This window comes from Helianthus annuus, chromosome 13 (assembly GCF_002127325.2).
Source record: "Helianthus annuus cultivar XRQ/B chromosome 13, HanXRQr2.0-SUNRISE, whole genome shotgun sequence".
NCBI lineage: Eukaryota > Viridiplantae > Streptophyta > Magnoliopsida > Asterales > Asteraceae > Helianthus > Helianthus annuus.
In genome coordinates this window covers 8242918-8264679 of record NC_035445.2, presented here as the reverse complement: position 1 = coordinate 8264679, position 21762 = coordinate 8242918, and the positions used below count along the sequence as shown (strand labels likewise).

At 38.2% G+C, this 21762-nt stretch overlaps 2 protein-coding genes across 2 annotated transcripts in view; one reads left to right on the top strand and one right to left on the bottom strand.

The window, feature by feature from the left end:
* The first annotated feature begins 16169 nt into the window (after positions 1–16169).
* Positions 16170–16487, top strand: LOC110900492 (rapid alkalinization factor). The gene has a single exon (XM_022147380.1). It carries the CDS (start codon positions 16170–16172, stop codon positions 16485–16487), a length of 318 nt encoding a protein of 105 aa, XP_022003072.1.
* A 2699-nt stretch (positions 16488–19186) lies between these two features.
* The window catches only part of LOC110900491 (zinc finger MYM-type protein 1-like), a 31371-nt gene continuing 28795 nt past the window's right edge, over positions 19187–21762 (bottom strand). Inside the window, exons 2-5 of the mRNA XM_022147379.1 lie at positions 21698–21748; positions 20316–21615; positions 20114–20225; positions 19187–19972 (exon numbers count right to left, since the gene is read on the bottom strand). Of these exons, the coding sequence (XP_022003071.1) occupies positions 19187–19972; positions 20114–20225; positions 20316–21615; positions 21698–21748 (2249 nt within the window). The remainder of the gene's footprint in view (positions 19973–20113; positions 20226–20315; positions 21616–21697; positions 21749–21762) is intronic.

Below are 21762 nucleotides of genomic sequence, written 5' to 3'. Positions count from 1 at the left end.
AGGATCACGAGCACTTGTTCTAGCAGTTGGGATCACCATCTCTGTTGGGATCACTGCTTCTGCCCCAAATACTAAAGAGAAAGGTGTTTGACCAGTGGCATTCTTGGGAGTTGTCCTATCAGCCCATAGCACATAAGGTAACTCCTCTGCCCATTTCCCCTTCTTGGATCCTAGCTTCTTCTTCAGATTGTTGATGATGATCTTGTTGGATGATTCTGCTTGACCATTGGCTTGTGGATGAACTGGTGTTGATGTTATCATCTTAATTCCCCAACTGTCACAAAAGTTAGTAGTTCTGCTTCCAATGAATTGGGAACCATTATCACATACAATTTCAGAGGGAATGCCAAATCTAGTTATAATGTTTCTTTTGATAAAGGATATAACTTCTTTTTCTCTGACTTGAGCAAAAGCTTCAGCTTCTATCCACTTAGAGAAGTAGTCAGTCATGGCAAGCATAAATACTTTTCCACCAGGTGCTTTAGGGAGCTTGCCAACTATATCCATCCCCCATCTCATGAATGGCCAAGAGGATGGTATAGGATGTAGCAATTCGGCTGGCTGATGGAGGATATTGCTGTGTCTTTGACAAGGATCACACCTTTTAGCATATTCTACAGCATCCCTTTTCATAGTTGGCCAGTAGTATCCTGTTCTAAGGATCCTTGAGAATAATGCTCTGCCCCCAGTGTGGTTTCCACAATCTCCTTCATGGAAGTCTCTCAACACTTCTTCAATTTCAGGATCCTCGATACATCTTAAATATGGTCCTGCAAGAGATCGCTTATATAATACATTTTTCAAAATTGTGAATTGAGATACCTTGATCCTGAAAGCTCTAGGATTTTCTCCCATCGGAATCTCCCCGTATTGCAAGTATCTCATGATTGGTGAGATCCATGATCCTGAATAAGATTGAGCTTCTTCACTAGGGATCACTGCAGTATCCTCTTCTATTTCCATGGCCACCTGATTTTCAATAGCAGGAGCCAGGATATGGATGATAGGGATACTTATATCTTCTGGAATCTTCAAGGATGATCCTAGGTTGGCCAATGCATCAGCTTCTGTGTTCTCCTCCCTTGGTACCTGTGTTAAGCTGAAAGAGACAAAAGAGAGTGCCAATTCCTTGACTATCTCTAAATATTTGGTTAGTTTTTCTCCTTTAACAGCATAGGATCCATTAAAGTGATTGGTGATCAATAATGAGTCCACATATACTTTAAGATATTTCACCCCCATATCCTTAGCAATTTGCAAGCCAGCAATTAAGGCTTCATATTCAGCCTCATTGTTAGTTGCTTGGAACTCACAGGCTATGGAGTGGGGTATTATGTCCCCCTGTGGCGATTTTAGTAGTATCCCGAGCCCTGTGCCCTTGACATTTGAGGATCCATCAGTGTGTAGTATCCAAGGATCCTTGGTCTCATCCAGCTGCTGGACTTCCAATTCTGCTTCCTTTTTAGATCACTACTGAAATCAGCCACAAAGTCAGCAAGTGCTTGGGATTTGATGGCTGTTCTAGGCTCGTATCTTATATCATGGGCACTAAGCTTTACTGCCCACTTAGCCATTCTTCCGGACATCTCTGGTTTCCTGAGGACATTCTTGATTGGAAAATTAGTTCTAACAACAATAGTATGGGTTTCAAAATAATGCCTTAACTTAGTTGATGCCATGATTAATGCAAGAATAAGTTTTTCGAGGTGTGAGTACCTGGATTTGGCATCAAGTAAACTCTTACTTACATAGTAGATAGGATATTGTGTACCTTCGTGATCCTTAACAAGGACAGCACTTACAGCGGTTGAGGATACCGCCAGGTATAAGGATAACACATCTCCTTTTTCGGGTTTTGATAATGCTGGTGCTGAGGACATATATTCTTTAAGGGCTTGTAAAGCATTCTCATGTTTCTCAGTCCATTCAAACTTCTTGTTCTTCCTTAGGATATCGTAAAATTCTTTACATTTTTCTGAGGATTTTGATATGAACCTGTTCAGAGCTGCTATCCTGCCTGTTAGCCTTTGCACATCCTTAGCATTGGCAGGGGACTTGATGTTCACTAGTGCTTTAATTTGCTCCGGACTTGCTTCAATGCCCCTCTGAGTTACCATATATCCTAGGAATTTACCTGCCTTAACACCAAAGTGGCATTTTGAAGGATTAAGCTTCATGTTATAGTTATCAAGGATATCAAATGCTTCTTCCAAATCCCTTAGGTGATCCTCAGCTTTCTTTGATTTGACTACCATATCATCTATGTATACTTCCATAGTTTGTCCAATTTGATCTTTGAACATCATATTCACCAGCCTTTGATATGTTGCACCTGCATTTCTTAATCCAAAAGGCATGGCAATATAACAATACAAACCGGTTGGGGTCATAAAGGCTGTATCCTCTTGGTCAGATGGTTCCATCTGAATTTGTTGGAATCCAGATGATGCATCCATAAAGGTCAACAGTTCATGCCCCGCTGTTGCATCCACCATGGAGTTAATGTGGGGTAATGGGAAAGGATCCTTGGGACATGCCTTATTCAGATCAGCGAAATCGACACATACCCTCCACTTTCCGTTTTTCTTTTGGACAACGACCACATTGGCTAACCATTTTGGATATTTTACCTCTCTGATCATACCTGCTCGAAGTAGTCTCTCTACTTCTTCTTGGATAATGGCATTCCTTTCTGGTGCAAACTTCCTCCTTTTTTGATGGATTGGTTTGATAGACCTGTCAATGCCAAGTTTATGAGTTATGACATCCTTAGATATACCTGTCATATCTTCGTGCTTCCATGCAAAGGTGGACTTTCTTCTTTTGAGGAAGGATATCATGTCTTCTTTCATCTTGCCAAGGATCCCTGATCCGATATAGATTTTTGATTCAGGATCACTAGGATCCAAGAGGATTTCGTCCACATCTTGTTCCCTTGCCTCCAAGACATTCCTCGGAGGATACTGTAATTGTTATTGCTCCCTAGGCTTCGAAGTTGGCTTCATGGATGAGGTATAACAATCCTTAGCCTCCTGCTGATCACTGTCGATCTTGATTATCCCCCATGGGCTAGGGAGTTTCACACATTGATGATAGGTGGATGGGACTGCTTTCATATCATGTATCCAGGGCCTGCCAAGGATAACATTGCAACAAGATAAACAGTCAATAACACAAAATTTTTGATAATTATGCAATCCTTCTACGTAGATTGGGAGTTTGATGTCCCCCAGAGTTTTCTTCGTTTCTCCACTGAATCCTACAAGCACGGAGGATCTTGGTGTGATGTCTGATTCTGGGATACCCATTTTCTTCAGAACATCAAGCTGGATAATGTTCACTGAGCTTCCTCCGTCGATAAGGATCCTGCGGACAAAATGGTTAGAGATAAAGAGAGTAATAACTAAACTATCATGATGAGGATCCTGGATGTTAATGCGATCATTCTCATCAAATGTTATCGTCTTTCCTTCCGAGACACTTGATGTTCGAATAGGTCTCTCTCCATTATCCATTTTTGCTTCCTTTGCATGCCTTTTGGCCGCCGAGAAGGATGTACCACAGATGTCTGATCCCCCGGAAATAAAGTTGATCACTTGTGCATTCGCCGGAGGGGCTGGAGCCTTTTCAGGGATCCTTTTAGGATCCTGAGTCCTTTGCTTTTTTCTTCCCAACAATTCTTTTAGATGCCCCTTGCTTAACAGATATCCAATTTCTTTTCTTAAAGCTATGCATTCTTCAGTTAGATGTCCGAAATCCTCATGGTATGCACACCATTTTGACTTGTCTTTAGTCCCGGATGGTTTATCATTCTTCCTGGGCCACCTAGCTTTTTCTCCTAGATTCTGCATTGCAAGGATTAGTTCATGATTATCCACGGAAAAACAATATTCTGAGATTGGAGGATAATCTTCATCATCCTCTTCTTGGTCAACAACATGCACATTCTGGTTGTCATTTCTATGGTAGGATTTGAATTTATTGTTCTTGAAGGAGGATCCTTGCTTCTCCTGTTTTGAGGATCCTACTTGTCTCTCCTGGATCCTCTTGTCATCTTCTAGCCGGATGAACCTGAGTGCCCGAGTTCTTACTTCATCAAGATTCCTGCATGGTGTCATAACAAGATCATCATAGAATAATGAATCCTTAAGCAGTCCCATTTTGAAGGCTTCCACAGCCGTAGCCATATCCAAATTGGGAATGTCCAAGGATTCTTTACTAAATTTAGTTATATAATCCCTTAATGATTCATTATGACTTTGAGTTATCCTATATAAATCACTAGTTAATCTTTCAAATTTTCTACTACAAGAGAATTGGTTATTGAATAAATTAACTAAATTAGCAAATAAAGTAATAGAGTAAGGGGGAAGACTTAGCAGCCATTTAAGAGCTGATCCAGTAAGAGTGGATCCAAATCCTTTACATAGGCATGCTTCCTTTAACTTTTCCGGGATTGGATTGATTTCCATCCTCTCCCTATATTGTGCTATGTGCTCCTCAGGATCCGTTGTACCATCATACAGCTTCATAGTAGGGATATGGAACCTTTTGGGTACCTCTGCATCACAGATTGGTGGTGTAAAGCGAGATACCTTATGGCTTCCATCTGCAATCTCTGGGATAGGCTTGACTACCCCTGGGACACTTGAGATCATATCTTTTAGCTTCTGCAACTCCCTGGCCATAGCATGATTGATACCTGTATCCTGCATGAATCCATGGTTAGTGGTAAGATAGTTATTTAAAGTGTTACCTCCCATTGGGTTTAAGTTAGGAACATTGGGTGTGAATCCATATTGCTGGGATTCTGGGATAACGAAGGGACCAGTGGAAGCAATGGTCTGCATTGGAATGAAGTCCCCTTGATGGACATCTAGACTTCCTGTTTGCAAACTTTTTAGGGATCCTGGCATCTGGAAGGATCCTGGTATCTGGGATGATCCTGGAACGAAGGAGGATCCTTGAACCTGGGATGATCCTGGGACAAAGGAGGATCCTTGACCCTGGGATGATCCTGGAACAAAGTAGGATCCTTGAAACTGCTGTGCTCCCGGATAGGTTCCTGAATTCATGAAGGATCCCATATGCTGGGGATAGGATCCTGCCGGCTGAAAGTGTGAGCCTGATGCCTGAGTCATTGCTGCCGATCCGAGGTGCAATCCTCTTGATTCTCCCATAATTTGCACGTCTGGGACTCCCGATGGCTGAGAAGTGATCATTGGAGTATCAAAGCTCAGATATTTGGGCATCAGTGGGGAATGATCTTCTGCCGCTATCTTTTGCCTTTTGAGGTCTCCAATTTCCCTGAGGATCCTGTCATTAGTTTCATCCTGCCGCTGCATACGATCCTTCATCTGCAAAATTAAAGCAAACACATCACTAGTACTAGGAACAGAAGAATTCATGGCAGAAGAAGATGGAGGTTTAGAGAAGGTAGGATTTGGTCTCTTCTCAGCATTTTTCTGGGATCCTGCCGGAGGTGGAGGCAGAGTGTTCTGGGACGAGGTGACTGCAGACATCGCCGTGGACGTATTCTTCAATGATGAAGCCATGTAACTCTTTGAAATGATTTCGAACAAAAGGTTTTCTTATGAATGAAGCACCAATTGCCCCACGGTGGGCGCCAAACTGTTTTGGTCAAAAAATCACACAAGGATAATGCAACCAAACTCTATGTAAACGGGGTATGATGCTTGGTTTATTGTAAAAGTAAAGGATCACTTCAGTATGAAATATGCAAAGACACAATGATTTATACGAGGAAAAAGCCCTTGATCAATGTATGATCTCCGGCATAAAAAACCTCGGGTGATGGCAACTACCGATCACCAAACTTAAATATAAGAAAAATGGTTACAACTTCGGATGATAATGAGCTGAGTACAAGGATCACTATAGTTTCGAGTGTCTAAGCGTGTGAGAATTGTGTTGTGTGTTCTTCCGAATGGGGAAGAGTGTTATATATACAAGTGTAGGTGACCTATTTTAGGTAAAAAGACTAATAATCAGCTCATTACCCCTTTAGAAATAAAAGTAAATCTAGCCTAAATTGTCGCCCTTGAATCATGCCAAGTTTCCATATCCTTTGCAACGTCCATCTCCGATTAAGCACATGCTATAATTGTAAAGACGCGTCCTTTGATCATGATGCTAAGAGCGGATCCTGCTAGATGTTCCTGCAAAATATCACTTAATTCAATGAAGGTAACTGTTAGCATGAGGATCCTATAATGGTCCATGATCCTGATCCTGAAGTCCTGCTGAGGATCACTATCTGCTAAAGAAATAAGGATCACTGATTAGGATCACATGTAAGGATCATATATCATAAAAATCCAGCCCTAACAGTTTCTTTGGCATGTCTTTTGGCTGCTGAAAAGGAAGTGCCACAAATGTCTGATCCTCCAGATATGAAGTTTATAACTTGTGCATCTGCTGGAGGAGCTGGAGCCTTTTCTGGGATCCTTTTAGGATCCTGGGTTCTTGACTTCTTTCGTCCCAAAAGTAACTTTAGATGCCCCTTGCTTAACAAGTAACTAATTTCTTTTCTTAGTGCAATACACTCTTCAGTGAGATGCCCAAAATCCTCGTGATAAGCACACCATTTTGATTTATCTTTCGTAGCAGCCGGTTTATCACTTTTTCTTGGCCACCTAGCTTTCTCACCTAAATTCTGCATTGCAAGAATCAGTTCATTATTATCAACAGAAAAACAGTATTCAGAGATTGGAGGATAATCCTCATCATCCTCTTCCTGTTCCACTGCATGTACATTCTGGTTATCAGACTTGTTGTAGGATTTGAACTTGTTGTTCTTGAAAGAGGATCCTTGCTTTTCCTGTTTTGAGGATCCTGCTAATCTTTCCTGGATCCTTTTGTCATCCTCTAACCGGATGAACCTAAGGGCTCTGGTTCTTACTTCATCGAGATTCCTGCATGGAGTCATAACAAGATCATCATAGAATACTGAATCCCTAAGCAAACCCATTTTAAAGGCTTCTACAGCCGTAGCTATATCCAAGTTAGGGATATCTAAGGATTCCTTACTGAACTTAGTGATATAATCTCTAAGTGATTCATTTTGACCTTGAGTTATCCTATACAAATCACTAGTTAATCGTTCAAACTTTCTACTACAAGAAAATTGGTTATTAAACAAATTAACTAGATTAGCAAATGAAGTAATAGAGTAAGGGGGAAGACTTAGCAGCCATTTAAGAGCTGATCCTGTAAGTGTGGATCCAAAACCCTTGCATAGACATGCTTCTTTCAACCTCTCGGGGATGGGGTTAATCTCCATCCTTTCTCTGTATTAAGCTATGTGTTCTTCAGGATCTGTGGAGCCATCATATAACTTCATGGTTGGTATCTGGAACCTCTTGGGTATCTCAGCATCACAAATAGGTGGTGCAAAACGAGATATCTTATGGCTCCCATCTGCAATTTCAGGAATAGGCTTCACCACCCCTGGAATACTGGATATCATATCCTTGAGCTTTTGTAACTCTCTAGCCATAGCTTGATTGATACATATATCCTGCATAAGGCCATGGTTAGTGGTATAAGAATTATTGAAAGTGTTACCTCCCGGTGGTTTCAAGTTTGGAATCCCGGATGTGAATCCATATTTTCGAGGCTCTGGTATGATTGAAGGACCAGAAGAAGCAATGGTTTGCATTGGAATGAAGTCTCTTTTATGGACATCAGAACTTCCGGGTTGGAAACTTCTTAAGGATCCTTGATCCTATGGAACATTGGATCCTTGATCCACTATGAATGGGGGTCTTGGAGGATAATCCATGGATCCGAAAACCTGAGAGGATCCTTGAGGCTGAAAGGAGGATCTTTGAATCTGAGAGGATCCTTGAACCTGCAAGGATCCTAGAACCTGCTGCGTCCCCATGTATCCTCCTGAACTGGTGAAGGATCCTGGATGCTGGAGGAAGGATCCCTGATGCTGAACAGAGGACCCCGATGGTTGAAAGTAGGATCCTAAAGCTTGAGTCATTGCCGATGATCCATAACGCATCCCTGCCAATCCACCTAAGTACTGGACATCCGGGACTGAAGAATGCTGGGAAGTTATGACCGGAGTGTCAAAATTCAGTGATCTAGGCATCAATGGAGAATGATCCTCCACTGATCTCTTCTGTCTCTTGATTTCACCAATCTCCTTGAGGATCTTTTCATTGGTTTTGTCCTGCTCTTGTATGTGATCCCTCATCTGCAAAATCAAAGTAAAAAGGTCACTAGTAGTAGGATTAGAAGAAACAGAAGAAGTGGGTGGTTTTGAGAAAATAGGAGTCGGTCTCTTTTCAGCATTCTTATGGGATCCAGAAGGTGGTGGAGGCAAAGGTGGAACGCCTTGTGAAGAACTGATTGCCGACATTGAACTTGAAGTGTTCTTCGCTGAAGAAGCCATCTGCTTGGTTGTAACGAACCGAAATAATCACAAAAACAAGAATTCCTTGGGAATGAAGCACCAATTGCCCCACGGTGGGCGCCAAACTGTTTTGGCCAAAATCAAGCAATGATAATGCAACCAAACTTTCTGTTGTGAGGTGTGATGCTTGAATATATGAACAACACTAAGGATCACTCAGAAATGAAATGAATAAGTGACACAAAGATTTATACGAGGAAAAAACCCTTGATCAATGAATGATCTCCGGCATAAAAAACCTCGGGTGATGGAAACTACCGATCACCAACTCAGATTAAACAAGAAAATGTATTACAACTTCGGATGATAGCGAGCTAATTACAAGGATCACTATAGTGTAACGTGCAAAAAAGTATGTAATCACTAAGTGAATTGTTAAGAGCTGGTGAGAGCAGTTGCGAGAGTGTGTGTTAAGCTAAAAATAGCCAAGTGTTTCTATTTAGCTCGCTATCCCCTTTAAAAATGGAAAAAATCTAAGCTAACAAACATTCCGCATTTTGTGCAAGTCTTCCACGAACTCCATAACGTCCACTTTAGTTAAGCACGTGCGGAATAAGTATGGAATATGCTCCAGGAATATCGCCAAGACCAAGTCCAAGCTCGTACTCCTGCAAAACAAGATCATATACAAAGCAGGCAATCGTTAGTATAAGGATCACTATGATGATCCATGATCCTGATCCCACAATAACTTCTGAGGATCACTAATTTAATAGAATTGGGGATCACTAAGCTTGATAGTAGTTGAGGATCACTGATCATTGGAAAATCTTCCCCTAACAATAACCATCAAAACCGAATAACCACAACCACCATAACCGATCGGTTATGGTTATGGTTATGGTTTTTGGTCAAAACCGACCCAAACCGACCCATGCACACCCCTACTTCATATTATACATTTGAACAAAAACCCAAGTGACTAGAAGTGTTTGATTTCAATATTTTTAAATTCTTAATAAAGTTTTAGAGGTTGTTAGGTAACTTCTGAATGCTTAAGTGCTAAATCACTAAAAAGTCTGAACCATTAAGTGTTAAATCAGTAACAGGTCCTAACTATTAAGAGCCAGTATAATACTTAATCATTCAGATGCAAATGTCTGACCAATTCATATTAGTGGTCTTAACCATTCAGACTCATTATAATGATTAACCATTCAGAGGCAAATGTCTGGATCATTCAGACATCTGCTCGCGAAACAAACAGTCTGAACCAATAAATATTGAACCAGTGTCTGGACCATTAAGAACCTCATTAAGTAGTAAACAAACAACCCCTTAGTTACGATTTTTAATTAATCCTTTTGTGCTTTTCCAGTTTTCCGGTAATTTCAATTGTTAAAATTGTAATGGAGAAAAAGGTTCGATGAATATCATAATATGTTAGATAGATATAATATAATAGAGGTGATAATTGTGTCGGTTAATTTGTTTGACAGCTTCATGTTGATTATTTAACTTAGGGGCTGTTTGGTAGCCTCTGAATGGTCATTAAGAGGCTACCTCTTAATGGAACCATTAAGAATTTTACCAATGAGAAGGTAGAAGAATATGACATGTGATGATTTACCATTCAGAGGTTACCTCTTAACCATTCAGACTTGAGGTTACCTCTTATTCATTCAGAGGTTTTAAACCATTAAGAGGTAGCATCTGAATGGTCATTAAGAGGCTACCAAACAGCCCCTTAATGAAGTGAACGTGACATATATTTACTCGTGTAAAGTCATCAATCATAAATCAAACACACTTTTAAAGATGTAAAGGGGTTCCAATCAGGTCATGATAAACTTGTAAATGAATTAAACATGTTATAAATAGGTTAAAGGGGTTTCCAGGAATTGACCCTTTAGTATGAATACAAACATGTGTCTATTCAACGAAATAGAATATCAATCTAAAACAACTAATGGGGTGATGGTACATTGGCAAAGACAATGCCTTTAAAAACACCTTGAGCGGTCTTGAATTCAAGTTCCATAAACGACATGAGTAAAGAAATTTGCCGTTAAAAATATCAATCTAAATATAAATAAGTCATACTAATCAGCCTAGATAGAGTCGTTATATATATAAAAAAAAACTATTTAAAAGTCGTTGCCAAAAGTTAATTTTCATTGGTCAAAAAAATTAAATATTTAAAGAATTTAGCATTGTGGAATGTGTGTGTTTTGTTTGGAAAAAATGTGTGAAAATTTAATATGTAATAAATGACTATTTAATATGTAATAAATGACTATTCAAAGATAAAAACAAGTGGCAAGGGTGATCGGGTCACTCGCGGGGAGTGCGTGCGGTGACCCAATTCACCGCTCGAGAACACCGGCGCCATCGGTGCGGGGACCCAAATCGGTGGGTTTGTTCGGGGCTTGTTCACCGAAGAGGGGGAGATGACATGGTGGGGCCAGCCTGTTTTCAACCAATCAAAAACTTTTACTTTTTTTTTTGAATAAAAAAATAAGTCACCTAATAGGGGAGTGCCGTCATCAAATTGGGGTGCGAGGGGAGTTTAAGAGGGGAGTTGACGTGGCATAACCTGATTCGGTGTGCGTAAGAGAGGGGACTCCCCTCTTAGGGGAGTGCCCCTTACACCCTAAGACCATGTGTAGTGGGGCATTTTTTTAAAAAAATTAAAAAAAAAACGCCCAAAAACGCCTCCCCTCCCATTACATAGGGCGTTATTTGGGAAATTTTTTGAAAAAATTGGACTCCAGCGTTTTATTTAAAACGCTCAAACAAACAATTGCAAGGCCAATGGAAGGTTTGACTAGCCAATCACTTTTCCCCACATGGTCTGACAACTTTTGAATAATGCCCCATATTTCGTGTGTGTGTGTCTTCATGTCCCACTTGCATGGGCGTTATTGGAATAATGCCCTACTACACCACTTTTGCAATAATTCCTCATGCTGACTGAGATGACACGTGTCAGATAATGCCCCATGATGAGGGCATTATTTTTCTTAACCACTACGGATGGTCTAAAGGTTGCCTATTTTAATTACTTTGTATATTACGAATTATCTAACAAATAAAGTGACATATTTTAGCTTCAGTGTATTGTGTACTTAATTATGTTACATCGTAGCAATGGGTACTGATGGTACATGTGTAAAATTAAAGTCTTTAAATACTTAGATTTGAGAGAGAGGTCTTGGGTTTAAAATAAAGAGATCGTATATAATTTGATGATTTTTATAACTATAAAAGATTAAACAATTTTAAAATATATAAAATTGTTATATTTTGTTAATTAGTTTGAAGCTGTTTTTTTTAATGGCCAACAGTAAAAATTCAATTTCCAAAGATAACCTAAAACTAAGGATGCTAAGGATGTTGCATTCTGCCTATACCCTCATATAATAGCCAACCTTTTTTTCCACACTACATAGTGATAATACCTCCAAATCATGTCCATGACTAAGATTTTTACATTGCTGGACGGGTTTCATCTTTTGGTGAGAAGTCTAAGGCAGGGGTGTGGTATACCGCCCCTGGCCACATCATCTTCGTTAGCTTCGTATGGCGTCCCACATCCATCCCGAGCTCGCCAAAGAGGTGGCGCTATAGACCCATCGCCAGCCTAGTAACGAGCCAAAATATGCATTGTTCGAGGAACTTCAAGAGCTGCCACTACCTAAGAGTAGGGATAGAAGCAAGGCAGTAGCACGAGACACCTCCTCTTCAACGCCATCGGATGACCCATTAAGGTTGGATGAGTTCGACGATAGACTCACTCGGCTTCTCTCGATCAAGGAAAAGGAGCATGCAATGAACTTAAAATGGAGAAATAAATCGAGAAATATATGAAGTTTCTCGAGAAAGACTTTTCCAACCTCCCGGAGGATGACCGATTAATTTTAAAGGCTCGTAAGACAAAAATCCGAGCAAAATATATGTAGCTTTTTAGTAGGGTTTTATTTTTATTTTTAAGTTGGTAGTTTTTTTAAGTAACTTTGTAGTTTTTTTTTTTTTTTTCATTTTTAAGTAGTTTGTAATCTTTTAATTATTTTATTGAAATTATGTTATTTTAATTTTGTTTTTAAATAAAAATGGTATACAAATTAAAAAACATATAAAATTCAAAAATTAAATAATTAGGTAATCATGATAGGGGCTTTAAACCATTGCATGCAAGTTAAAGAGATAAACTTTAAAACCCCCTATGTAACATGAATCCTACGTAGAGATGGGCATAAAAACCGGTTCCTACCCGATTCCAGTGGATCCGACCCGGACCCGGTTCCGGTTCCTACCCGATGCTCAGAGGAACCGGTCCCAGGTTTAAAAAACCCGACGGGTATTACCCGGTTCCCATTTTTTCTAAAAAAAGTCAACCGTACCCGGTTTCTACCCGTACCCGGTTCCTACCCGTACTCGGTTCCTATCTGTACCCGGTATGTTACCGTTGGAACCGATTCTTATATGGATCTGACCGTTGTACCCGGTTCCTTGATATATGGTAACTCATTAAATGCAAATCTGACCGTTGGAACCGGTTCCTTTATGACCGTTGGAACCGGTTATACTATAAATATCACAATTTTTTTTTATTTTTTTTCACAACTCATCTTCTTCTTGTATCTATTTCTTCACCTTCTTTACATATTTCAAATGGCTTCCAAGAACTCTAAAAGCACAAACTCCCCATCCGTCAATAATGTTCCAAAAGGTTCAAATGCTCCATTTGTGGTGGGAACATTATCGCATAGCTGCAATATGGATGTTTGGTGCAATTGGGATTTAGTCGAGATGAGCGATGGTTCGCAAAAGGCTCAATGCAAGCATTGTGGCTCCTTGTTAAGCAAGGATTCTAATTCTTCTTTAACGAAGCATGCGGAAAAGTATTGCAAAGCTCTAAAAGATTTGACACCCGGTCAAGTTCAACTTTCAAAAGATGGTAACATTTTCCGCTACGAACAAAAGATAACTCGTGATAGGATGGCGACGTTGGTCATCAAAAAAGCGTTGCCTTTTGGACACTTTGACGACCCCGATCTCACTAAGCTAATTAGGGAGACTCTTCAACCTAGCTACAAACATGTAAGTCGTCGAACTTTAAAACGTCATTGTTTAAATATATGGGAAAATGCAAGAAAAGATTTAATTGCATTTTTTCAAAATTTAAAGACTTGTGTAAATTTAACTAGTGATGTGTGGTCGACTCCACACGGTTTACCCGAATCATACATTTGTGTCACCGCTCATTGGGTTGATCCCAATACATGGCAAATGATGAAACGTACGATCGCATTTGAAGAGTTTCCTTCTCCTCATTCGGGAGAAAATATTTATAAAATTATGAATGCCACAATTATAAAATATTGTTTAGAGGATAAAATATTTTCAATATCTTTCGATAACGCCTCAAACAACTCAAATGCGATCCAAAAACTAAAGTTGAAGTACAAACCAATTTGTGATGGTGCTTTTTTTCACACAAGATGTGTTGCTCATATTATTAATTTAGTTGTGCAAGACGGTTTAAAAAATAAATTTGTAGCGGATTTTATTATAGCTTTTAGAACTATGCTTCAAGATGTTTTTAAAAGTGGTACAGAAAGATATCAAGATTATAACAAACTTTGTAAAGAAGTTAACCAAAAATTAATTGGTCCTAATTGGGATATCCCAGCTCGTTGGAATTCAACTTGTCATATGTTTGAAATGGCTTTAAAACAAATGGGCACTTTAAAAGCATTTCATACAACTTTAAGTGATGACTACCAAGTCGACCCTTTTCCCGACACGGCTTGGAATAACATTCAAACACTAAGTGATTTTTTAAAAGTTTTCAAAAAATCAACAACTTTAATTTCCGGTGTTTATTATCCCACTAGTTCTCGAGTTATTTCCGAATTATATTTGATAACAACTAATTTTAAAAAGTTTGAAAACTCAAGTGACATGTTGAGGAACATGTTGACACCAATGATCAATAAATTTAAAAAATATTTTTTGGACTTACCACCCGTATTTTTATGTGCCGCCGCTTTAAACCCAATTTTAAACGTAGCGGGTGTTAACGCGTTAGTTGATGAAATTTACGACAAGTTGGATATGCACGAGGAGGATCCAACATTGAAAGCCAAAACTAAAAAACTTTTCGATGAATCTTTGAATAAACTTTATGATCATTATTTAAAAAAATATGGGGAAAAAAATCATACCATTTTTAATGGAGCTTCATCATCGGCCTCTAAAGATCAAACAATTGCCGACCCCATCATAACCATGTTGAACGTCGTTAGAGACGAAACGGCGAAACAACAAAGGGGTAACGAACCATCTAGTGAACTCGGCCGATATAAACTAAGGGATGATGCACTTACTATGACGGCCGAGGAGTATAATAATTTTGACATTTTGGCATGGTGGAAGTCTAAAGAATCGGAATTCCCGATTTTAGCCACCATGGCTCGTGATTTACTAACGGTCCAAGCTTCCACGGTAGCTTCGTAAAGTGTTTTTTCTCTTAGTGGTAGGGTATTGTCGATTAGAAGAACAAGATTAACCCCGAAGTCGCTAGAGATGGCAATTTGCCTAAAAGACCATTTGGACGGCGTTGATCGTGTTCAACATAAGTCGAGTCTCGAAGACGAGGTGGAGTTGGAGCACAAGATTATTGAAGAAGAGGATGAAGAGGAAGACGAGGTAGAGACCAATGATTCCGAAGACGATTGTAACGAAGTGCCCGCACCAAAGTGTAGCGGAAGTGAAAGTGTCGCACCGTCCTCAAGCAAACGAGCAAAAAAATAAATTATAGGAACCGATTCTGATCAGTCCCGAAGGAACCGATTCTGATCAGACCCACGGAACCGGTTCTGTTAAACGATTTTGATTACCGATTATGATTACCGATAATCAAAATCGTTTAACGAAACCGGTTCTGTTAAACGATTTTGATTACCGGTTCTGTTAAACGATTTTGATTACCGGTTCTAACGGTACAAATTTAAAAAAAACAGCTTTTTCTGCCGGAACCGGTTACTAACAGTAGCCGTCAGTCGCTTTTTCTGAAATACGCAGTGGAACCGGTTCTGCACAGTACCCGTAACCGGTTCTGCATAGTACCCGGACCCGGTTCTATAGTACCCGAAACCGGTTCCACCGGTTCTAAAAAAATGACGTGTACCCGGGTTATACCCGGACCCGGTTCCACTTACAACCCGGTTCCATTCACTTGTACCCATACCCGGTTCCGGGTTGGAACCGGTTCCGGGTTTTAAAAATACCCGAAAATGCCCATCTCTAATCCTACGTGGTGCTGATGTGGTGTGATAAAGCCCATCATATACCATACCCACCAGCCTTAGAGCGTTTACAAGGTTTCAAAAAGGAACACTAGTTTTTTTTTTTTTTTTTGCTTCTTAAAGTAAAGGATCTTGTTTTCATAAAATTATGGAATATATCACAAAATATAATGAATGTTATATCCAAATTGATTTATTTTTGTACCCTTACAAAAGTTTAGGCGACTCCTCAGTGAAAGTTTTACTAGGAAAACATTCATGTTAAGACTGATTATGGCCATGCATAGCCAGTCAAACGTCAAAAACTCTAATATGTTTGTTACGTTCTTGCATTCCAAATACTTGTGGATCATAAATCTTAACCACAAAACACTTCTGTTATTTCTCCCCAAAAATCTCAACTCTTGCCCAAAACTATAACACCAAAAACCTCTATTCTTTGATTTCATTTCTTCTTATTGTCTCTAAAAATGGCTAACGGTATTGCATTTTTCATCTTAGCGTTGGCGTTTTCTTGTTTTGCACTTTCCTCTTCCATGAATGTGCCCTTTGAGGGGAATGGTCGTGGTGAAATCGTAAGGGACCTTGAAGAGGAGGAGGTCACGATGGAGTCTGAGAGTGCTAGACGAGTTCTAGCAGGAAGGGGCTACATCAGCTATGGTGCACTACAAAAGAACAATGTTCCATGTAATCATCGTGGTCACTCTTATTACAACTGTAATAGTAGACGTCAAGCTAACCCGTATCGTCGGGGTTGCAATATTATTACCAGGTGCGGTGGCCGATAAGTACCATACTTTATATAGATAGATCTTTAGTTTTAATAATATTTTACTCCTCTTTTTTTTTTCATGTGTAGTGAGATTCTTTATTACATAAAATTATGTCTCGTTCAATTTCTATATGGTTTTCTAGGATTGATTCACTTTTCTTTTCAGTTAAGAGGAAATTAATTGTTCCATAAAAACTACCTATATATAGAATGAATAATCACTTTCCTTTAAAAGCTTAAAAGAGTACTTTCAAATCTAACTCACTTTAATTAAACAAGTCGATCCATCAACCCGTTTAAAATTAGAACTAAAAATAAAAATATATATTTTAAAACGCACAACATGTTTAAAATTAGAATTAAAAATAAAAAAACTCATTCCATATATATGACCCAAGATGTTGTTTACATCCATCAACTTGTTTGGATAAATGGTTATACCGGTTGTGTTTAAGTTGCACGGGTTTAAGTATGTCCAGGTTAGGATTGAAGTCCTTGATACGAATAAATATAGGGGTTGACTAAATGTAAATACCCCCTTTCTAAAAATATAATTTAAAAGTTGTTAAATTTCGTCACTCTAAACAATTCAAATATTATTTTTGAAAACTATTGTGTTTCTATAATTTGAAGACACTTTCTATTACTAGTATTTTATTATGTTTCTATAAAACGTCATTAAAATTAATAAAAAAGATATTTTTTATACAATAAAAAAGTTTCAGAACTTTTTTTTGAAAAAAAAAACAGCTGCATTTATATTTTTTATTTATTTCGTATTTTAGTTCTCTCATCTTTCTATTTCTATTTTTATTAGTATTATTATATTAAAATGTTTTTTTAATATAATTAATAACTTTTATTTATTAAAAGTAATAAGACGTAAAAAGAAAATAAAACGTTAGTTAAGTTGGCTGGCTTTAAAGCTTCATTTAATTTTTTGTGTATCATTGTTTATACGAACCGAATTCGCATACCCCCTTCAAGACGCTATGAACAAAAAAATCCATTTCAAAATTAAAATGACTCGCTTTAGTTTAAAACGTAAGAAAACGATTATTTTTCAAATAATCAAAAAAAAGTTTCTTTTTAAATGAAATAATGTTTTAAAAACAAATACGAGTAATAATAATAATTAAAGATTAAAAAAATGAAAGAAAAACAAAAGGGTTTGAATTATATTAATGTAAAAGTTGAAGGAGGGGGTGTATTCAGTAGAAAAGAGGGTACATTTAGCAACACCCTCTTCGTTTATCAGTTTAACTTGCCAATCCAACATGATTGCCACGCCTAGTCTTACTTGAAATTAAAACAACTTGTTTCACACATGTTACCAAACGGCATTTTGTTAACTCGAAGAAGTGGCGTCGAGGTGGTGAATGCACTTTTTTGCACTACCACTAAATCATTTCACTATAAAAGCATGTAATTAATTGTTGAACAAATATAGCTTCCACATTTCTCACTTCCTGCAAGTACTCCCATAAGACTTTTCCCTTGGCCACAGTCACCGGAAGCTGATCATACCGCATATGTTCTTCAATGCAAATAAAACACAAACCCATTGAGTTCATACCAATGAAGCATACGGTTCCTGTCTTATTGTTTAATTCCGTTGAAACATATACATTATCGTTAACATGCACGGTGTGTGATAACGCCCCTTTAAAGCCCCTAACTACTTAAAAAAAGGAAAAATGAAATTAAAATAAAAGGGATTTAATGCATGTTGGACTCCTCTCCTTCCTTTCACGCCCGCCATCACTTTGGCGGAGCCCATCTTCGTCGGTGGTTATAACCGGAACCGAAACCATTTGTACATATATATAAAGAACCGATTTCCAGCCCTTTTACTCAGGGCCGGCCCTAAGAATTCGTGTACCCTATTCGAGCTCCAAAAACGTACCCTTAGGCCAAATTGGGTATTTGGCTCAATAAAGATCTAGACCTAATGCCAATTGGCTAATAACTAATCTAAAGCATAAGAATAGTTTTGTAAGTGGGCCTATCTTGGTCTTTATATAGGTATACCCTATTAAAAAAGAAATTTTTACGTATACATATCGGCTTTTTTCTAAAAATGGCGTGCCCTCCGAAACATCAGGCCCTGGCCGGTGGTCCTCCCCGCCCACCCCCAGGGCCGGCCCTGCTTTTACTACATATGGTTCTGTCCAACGGTTTTTGGGTTGGGTCCAAAAGAAGTAATCACCATGGAGAATTTCTCAAACTCAAACTTTCTGAGGCCGACAAACTACAAAGTGAGCATTGCCTTGGGCGGAATCATGTAAACCTCCTCATGCAAATCATCATTCAAGAATGCATTCTTGACATCCATTTGAAATATTTTATACTGTCGAATAGATGCAACTGCTATAAGAGTACGAATCACCGTCATTTTAGCAATGAGGGCAAAAGCCTCCTCATAATCCATACCATACTTTTGTAAATATCCTTTTGCATCAAGTTTGGTCAGGGCCGTCTCCGAAAATCACAAAAAAAATTTTGGCCTTGTTCGAGATAAAAAATTTGGGCCATATTCGCAAATCTTCATATAACATAAACTCATCAATCATTCAATCATATATATATATAAATACTAAAAATTCATAATACTACGATAATTGTTATGAAATAGATAAAACAAATTAACAAAAATAGTGTAGCAAAAATGATCAAAGTATCGAACTTACTTGCTAAGCAAACAATGTGGTTCTCCTAGCGTTTTTTTGAAGCAAAGCTCTCGATCAACTCCTTGTAATCCATAGTATCTAATATTTCACTTTCAATAGATATTGTCGCCAACCCGTTTAGCCTTTCTTGTGACATTGTAGAACGTAAATAGGTCTTCAACAACTTCAACTTTGAGAAACTTCTTTCTGCCGATGCCACGGTTACCGGAATTGTCAACAACACTTTATATGCATTTATAGCATAAGGATAAGTAGTACTGCGTTGGAAGATATAGTCTAAAACGTCAAAAGCGTTGTCAATGTGTCTCGGTAAGAATGTAGTAATCAACTTCAACTCCGTACACAATTCTTTAGCATCAATATCGGATTCTCCTTCATACTTCAATGCATCTTCAAGGCGATAACAACACTCCTTAAGCTTGGCCTTATCAAGAGTCTTCAACTTTTTAGGAAACAAGAACCCAAATATTTTTTCGAATTTTTGGTATTGTTTAAATCTTGTTTCAAGTGAAAAAATAGCTTGATCAACAATACTTAAAAAATAATTTACTCTAAAATCCTCATCGGGTGAAAATGTTACTTCTTCTACACTTGACGATTCATCAAATTGTTTTTTCCTATATATCACACGTTTTTGACGAAATTCCGCATTAACACCTAATTCATTTGCAATTTCTCTAGCTTCATCAAGTGCCTTAGAGAACCCCACTTCTCTATAATCCTTAAAGAATTTAATTAATTTGTCCACTTCATCAATAGCAACATCAAGAACAACATCTTTTGCTTGTAACCGTTTGCTCACCACATTCACCTTTGATAATAATTCAAACCAAATGACAATTTGTGCCAAAAATTCAAAATCACCAAGTTCATACTCTTCTAATGATTTAGCTTCACTTATGATTTTAGCATCCCTATCCGTCCCCCTAACTTCTCACAAAGCTTTTCTTACATCTCCAAGTTGAGTTCTTATAGGCTTAATACTATCTATACGACTTTCCCAACGAGTTGTAGACAATGATTTAAGAGTTAATCCTTTAACATTGTCTTTCAAAATTTGCCACCTATTAATAGAATGGGCAAAGATAGTATATAACCGTTGTATTGTTCCAAAAAATTCCTTAGACTTAGTAATTATGTTAGCCATGTCACACAATACTAGATTTAGACTATGACAACCACAAGCACTATAGAAAGCTCTAGGATTTTTTTCTAAAAATCTAGTTTGAACTCCTTTGTTTTTTCCTCTCATGTTTGCCCCATTATCGTAGCCTTGACCATGCATATCACCAATATCAAGATCAAGCGACTCTAATTCCTTACATGTTACTTCAAAAAGTCCTAAACCTGTGGTATCATCAACAACCAAAAAACCTAAAAAGGATTCCTCAATGGTCACAGAACTAGAGTTAAAATTCACATACCTCACAATTATGGACATTTGCTCTTGGTGACTTGTATCAGGCGTGCAATCGAGGATGATGGAGTAATACTTTGCTTGCTTAACTTTCTTGATGATTTCGGTTCTAACTTTATCCCCTAATAGTTGTATCAACTCGTTTTGAATATTGTGGCTAAGAAAGTGTACATAACACTCTTCATTCAAAACTCGGCGCACATGTTCTTTCATAATCGGGTCAAACTCTTCCAACATCTCAACCAAACCCAAAAAGTTTCCATTTCCTTTTTGATACAACTTCTCATTTGACCCACGAAACGCTAAGCCATATTTTGCAAGAAACTTCACAAGTGTAATAATCCTTAAGATGACTTGTTTCCAATAATCTTTTTCTTTTCTAAAGTGCTCATATGCCCCTTTGTCAATTGTTTCTTTGCATTTCAACCTTTGTCGCAATTCAAACCATTCATTCATATTCTTGAAATGTTCTAAACCAACTTCATGTTCTTTAAGTCTACCACTGGCATGTCTCCAATCGTTATAACCTTCATCATCCAACCCACCTTTCGGATGCCGCGTTCTAAAAACTTTACAACAAAAACAATAGAGTTTGTCAAGTTTTTTTGAATACACTAGCCATTCTCTATCGCACGTCTCCCTATTTGATAAAATTCTAGTGTACATGGTATTAGAAAAATGTCTTCCAAATTTATCCACGGGGCCCTTAACATCCATATCTCTTTTTGGACCTTTCGTAACCAACTCTTTAATCATGTCATTACTAAGCCCACCCCAATTTCTAGGATCAAAAATATCAATATCTGGAACCGGATTAACATCATCTTCATCTACGGTATCATTAACATTATCTTCACATACGTTCATGTTGCCTTCACCTACGGTCACATTGTCTTCGCCCACATTACCTTCTTCACCTACGGTCACATTGTCTTCGCCCATATTACCTTCTTCACCTACAGTCACATTGTCTTCGCCCACATTAGCCTCTTGACCCACATTATCGTCACCCAAGCTAGAACTAGAATTTTGAGTCTCTTTTGAAAAAAAACTTGTTTATTCGGTTTTGTTTTACGTTGTCCGCCTTTCTTTTCTCTTCCTCTAGCTTCCTCTTCTTACGTTTTTGATGGCCGGATGGGTATTTGTATTTAGGAACGGGAGGCATAATTTCTAAATATTAACAA

Coding starts and splice junctions, on each gene's coding strand:
- LOC110900492 (XM_022147380.1), top strand. CDS start 16,170: ATGGCTAACGGTATTGCATTTTTCATCTTAGCGTTGGCGTTTTCTTGT.